The sequence below is a fragment of the Eimeria tenella genome, genomic scaffold, assembly GCF_000499545.2.
Source record: "Eimeria tenella Houghton genomic scaffold, Eth_scaff786, whole genome shotgun sequence".
Classification (NCBI taxonomy): Eukaryota; Apicomplexa; class Conoidasida; order Eucoccidiorida; family Eimeriidae; genus Eimeria; species Eimeria tenella.
Genome location: NW_013545903.1, coordinates 1 through 5,013, shown reverse-complemented (window position 1 = coordinate 5,013; position 5,013 = coordinate 1). Strand labels below are relative to the sequence as shown.

Genomic DNA, 5,013 nt, shown 5'->3' with positions numbered 1-5,013 from the left:
CCCTGGGGGGCCCCCTGGGGGCCCCCCTTGTTTGGGAAGATGTTGAAAGAGCTGTCGATAACTTCTTGAGGTCTCGAGCGAGGCCAGTGAGGGTGGGGGACCAGTACAAGATTCCCCTGTACCCTTTGGGGGGCCCCCCCCGGGGCCCCCAGGGGGGCCCCCCGGGGGGCCCCCAGGAGGGTACAGTTCCGGAAATTGAAATTAAAATAATGAGATTGGATGGAGATGTTGATAAGGATTTGGAATTTGCTCTTGTGGGAGAAGGAGCTGAAGTTTATACTGGACAAGAAGGACTAGATAGAGGTAAAGAAATTGGGAATTAAATATTTATTTTTTCTTTTCTATTTTTCTGTTTTTTCTTTTCGTTTCTTTTTGCATATTAATTGTTGTTTTGCTGTTTCGATTGTCTCCTTATTCTTTTGTTTGTCTTTTTATTCTTTTAATTGCCTTTTTGTTCTTTTAATTGTTTTTTTTTCTTTTTTTGCCCCCTTTTGTTTCTTTTTCAGTGTTTCATTTTTTGTCGTTTTCATTTTCGTTTTTTGTTTCTTTTATTTCCTTTTTGTTTTTTTTCTTGAATTGTTTCTTTTCTTTTTCCAATTGTTTCTTTCATTTATTTAATTGTCTTCTTTTGTTTCTTTTATTGTCTTTTTTATTTTTATTCTTCTTGCTTTTTTACTCTTCTAAATGTTTCATTTAAGATCGGAAGATATGTCTTTTTACTTTTATTTCTTGTATTATTTTTTTATTTCGATGCTTTCATTTTTTACTTTAATTTTTAATCCTTTTTATTTTCGCCTTTTGCTCTCTTGCTGTCTCAGCTTTTATTTTTTTCTCTTGTTTTTTTCTTTTTTCTTTTTTCTTTTTTATTATCTCCTTTTAAATTCTTTTTGATTTAAACATTTCTTTTTTATTTCTTTGTTTCTTTTTCTCTTTTTTGTCCCTTTAAATATCTTTTTGTCCTTTTTTGTCTCTTTTTGTCCCTTATTTCTCTGATTCAGTTTCTTTTTGTCTTTTTTAATTTCTTTTATTCTAAACCTTTTTTTGTTTTTCAAGGTTTAGAAAATTCCCCTAAAGAAAGCCCCTCTAGGGTTTCGGGTTTAGGGTTTAGGGTTTAGGGTTTAGGGTTCTGGGTTTCGTGTCTTGGTCTGAGGGTTCCGGTTCTCGGGCCCGTCGGGGCCCACAGGACCCTCGCCTGTAATCTCCATTCTTCACTCTTCATTCTTCAGGGTTTAGGGTTTAGGGTTTAGGGTTTAGGGTTTAGGGATTAGGGTTTAGGGTTTGCTGCAGAGACGTTTGACTCTGCGAGCGAGGTCACCTACGACGACGTGGGGGGCCTTCGCCGCGAAGTGCAGCTGCTGCGCGAATTCGTCGAGCTGCCCCTCCGCTTCCCCAGTGTCTTCAAACAGGTTTGCTGCTGCTGCTGCTGCTGCTGCTGCTGCTAGGGCTGCTGCTAAGGCTGGTGGTGCTGAGGCTGCTGCGGCTGCTGCTGAGGCTGCTGCGGCTGCTGCAGTTGCCGCTGCGGCTGTGACAGCGGAGCCTGCTGCAGCAGCAGCAGCAAGGGGACCTGCAGCAGCAGCAGCAGCAAAGGTACCAGCTGCAGCATCAGCATGGGACGCTGCAGCAGCTGTCTACCCTTCTGCTGCTGCTTGAGTCTAGCAGCAATTCATTTAGAGGCAGCTTCGGAGTCAAATTTATTTTTCTTTTGTGGTTTAGTTTTGCAGAATAGTCAAAAGCCCGTTTACCACGGCTAAACCCTAAGGGCCCAGGGTTTAGGGTTTGGGTTAGGGTTTAAGGTTAAAGGTTTGGGATCGTGTCGTTCCCAGCAGCTAAACCCTAGCTGTCTAGGGTTTAGGATTTGGGTTTGTGTCCCGGTCGTTAGGCCCTAGCTAGCGTTCTAGGGTCTAGGGTTTAGGGTTTAGGGTTTAGGGTTTAGGGTTTAGGGTTTAGGGTATAGGGTTTGTGTGTCCCCGCAGATGGGCATTTCGACGCCCCGCGGCGTTTTGCTGCACGGAGCTTCTGGAGTTGGCAAAACCCTTTTGGCCAAAGCAGTGGCCACAGAGTGTGGGGCCAACTTCCTCGTCGTCAACGGGCCAGAAATCATGGTCAGCAGCAGCAGCAGCAGCAGCAGCAGCAGCAGCAGCGGCTGCAGCAGCAGCGGCGGCGGCGTTGGCGCTGCAGTAGCGTTTTCCCAGCGCCGGCTGCAGCCGCCGCTGCAACAGCTGCTGCTGCTGCTGCAGCATGATCAGCAGCAGCAGCAGCAGCAGGAGGTTTTTGCGTGTTGCGCATGCAGTCCCGGATGGCTGGGGAGACGGAGGCGAACCTGCGGCGAGTGTTTGAAGAAGCAGCAAACTTGTCTCCTTGTCTTCTTTTCATTGATGAAATTGATTCAATTGCTGCCAAGCGAGAAAAGGCCCAGGGCGAACTCGAAAAGAGACTCGTCGCCCAGGTGTACAGACACCCCGCGCCCCACACCCCACACCACCTGCTGCATGCAGCAGCGAGTAATGCATGCAGCAGCAGCTAGTGGTGCATGCAGCAGCAGCTAGTAATGCATGCAGCAGCTAGGAATGCATGCAGCAGCTGGTAATGCATGCAGCAGCTGGTAATGCATGCAGCAGTTAGTAATGCATGCAGCAGCGAGTAATGCATGCAGCAGCTAGTAGTGCATGCAGCAGCTAGTAATGCATGCAGCAGCTAGTAATGCATGCAGCAGCTAGTAATGCATGCAGCAGCGAGTGCATGCAGCAGCGAGTGCATGCAGCAGTTAATGCATGCATGCAGCAAGTGCATGCATGCAGCAAGTGCATGCATGCAGCAAGTGCATGCAAGAAGTGTCGTGGTGTATCTGTTTGTTATTTTGGTTTACTCTTGTTTCTTTTTTCTTCTCTTTGCTTGGAGCTTTGGGTCTCTCTTAAATATCTCAGAGTGTTTTGTTTTAAAGACCTTTTTCTTTTTTTTTCTTCTTTATTTCATTTTATTTCTCTTTTGTTTTTCCTGACTCCGGGTGTCTTCTGACCAGCTTTGCATGCGCCAGTATTTCCTGAGGTGTACATACACCGCAATTGACTCTCTTTGTGGAAAGTGCATTTGCATGCATTTAAAATAATACTTTTTTCTTTTATGGGGCTGGCGTGTGCATGCATGCGCGGGCCCCACACGTGGATTCAGGTGTACGTACACTGGACGTCCTTTGCATGCGTCTAAACGTCTTTTTCATTTTTATTTATTTAAATATATTCAAGTGCAAATTTTCCACAAATCTAATTAAAGTCTCCCCGAATTAATAATTGAATCATTACTTTTGGCTTGTTATGTTTGCATGCAGTCCCATGCATATCATCCTCTAAAAATATATTTATTTACACAATTAATTTTTGTTACGTTTAAACTTATGTATTTGTTTGTTTATGTTTATTTGTTTTTTGCCTCTTGTTTTTAGTGCATGCATTTATTTGCATTTTTGTCATAAATTGGTTTTTATATCTTTGAGAAGTCCCGCTGCTGCTGCTGTCTTTTCATTTGCTTCGATTGCCCCCTTGACTTTGGCTTCTGGCGCATGCGCTTGCTGCTGCTGCTGCTGCTGTGCTGCTGCGGCTGCTGCTGCAGCTGCTGACTTTGATGGACGGAATTGGAGCTAACAAGAACGTCGTCGTTTTAGCTGCAACAAATCGGCCCAACCAGCTGGACCCCGCTCTCCGCCGGTGAGGCTGCCGCTGCAACTGCTGCTGCTGCTGCTGCTGCTGCTGCCAAAACAGCAGTTCCTGCTGGGTAGTCCGTTGCTCCAGCCCCAGCCTGCTGCTTCCGCAACTGTTGCTGCTACTGCTGCTGCTACCGCTGGTGTTTCTGGTTGTTGGGTTGCAGCATCTGCTGCTGCTGCTTCTAGCGCCTGCTGCTGCACCCCCCTTGTCCCAGCGCCCTAGCCGCTGCTGCTGCTGCTGCTGCTGCAGGTTTGGGCGTTTTGACCGGGAAATTGAGGTGCCTGTGCCGGACGCTGCGGGCCGTTTGGAAATTCTGAAGAAGAAGACACAGCGCATGCGTTTAGCAGCAAATGTGGACCTGCAGCGGCTAGCAGCAGATGCCCACGGATTTGTGGGCGCAGACCTCGAGCAGCTTTGCCTCGAAGCTGCGCTGCTGTGTCTTCGCCAGCAGCTGCAGCACATCGACTTCGACAAAGACGCCGTCGACCCCCAGGTCAGCAGCAGCGGCAGCACCAGCAGCAGTAGTTGCAGGGGATGCAGTTTTGACAGCAGCAGCAGCAATTGCTGTGGGTGCAGTTGTGGCAGCAGCAGCAGCTGCTGCTGCTGCTGCAGGTGCAGCAGCAGCAGCAGTTGCAGTAGGTGTAGTCGCAGTAGGTGCAGTTGCAGTAGTTGCAGTTGCAGTAGTTGGAGTTGCAGCAGGAGTTGCAGTTGCAGCAGGAGTTGCAGTTGCAGCGCCGGCGGTGGCTGTAGCAGCAGTGGCTGGAGGTGCAGCAGCAGCAGCAGCAGCAGCGGCAGTTTTTGCTGCTGCAGCTACCAGATGGGAGGTCTTTTGGCTGCTTCTTTGCTCTCTCCTCTGGGGCTGGTTCTTGTTGCTTCCCGTGCCTTCGGCACCCCCGCTGCTGCTGCTGCTGCTGTTGCTGCTGCTGCTGCAGGTGCTGCAGCGGCTGGAGGTGGGGCAGCAGCACTTCGTGGCAGCCTTAGCTGCTGTTAATCCCAGCGCGCTGCGGGAAAGACATGTAGAAGTGCCCAATGTGCGCTGGGGGGACATCGGGGGGCTCGAGGAAGTCAAACGCGAACTCAAAGAAACAGGTCCGCCACATACATGCATGCATGCATGCATGCATGCATGCAGCCCGTGCGTGCATGCATGCATGCATGCATGCATGCATGTATGGGGCGGACCTGTTTCAGTGAGTGCGCGTCTGACTTCCTCGAGCCGACCGATGTCCCGCGAGCGCACGTTGGGCACATCTACATGTCTTTCCGGCAGCGCGCAGGGATAAACAGGCTAGCGAGCACGAATTCACTGGCCGTC

General features: G+C 49.1%; 1 protein-coding gene across 1 annotated transcript; it reads left to right on the top strand.

Annotated features, from left to right (window-relative positions):
• Nucleotides 1-209: 209 nt before the first annotated feature.
• ETH_00026020 (cell division protein 48, putative) lies at nt 210-4,787 on the top strand (the record flags this gene model as incomplete). The annotated part of the gene is made up of 7 exons (XM_013380674.1): nt 210-303; nt 1,288-1,406; nt 1,974-2,102; nt 2,291-2,446; nt 3,607-3,701; nt 3,948-4,191; nt 4,631-4,787. Coding segments are annotated over 7 exons (994 nt in total), but the record flags the coding sequence as incomplete, so codon positions are not given.
• Nucleotides 4,788-5,013: the final 226 nt, after the last annotated feature.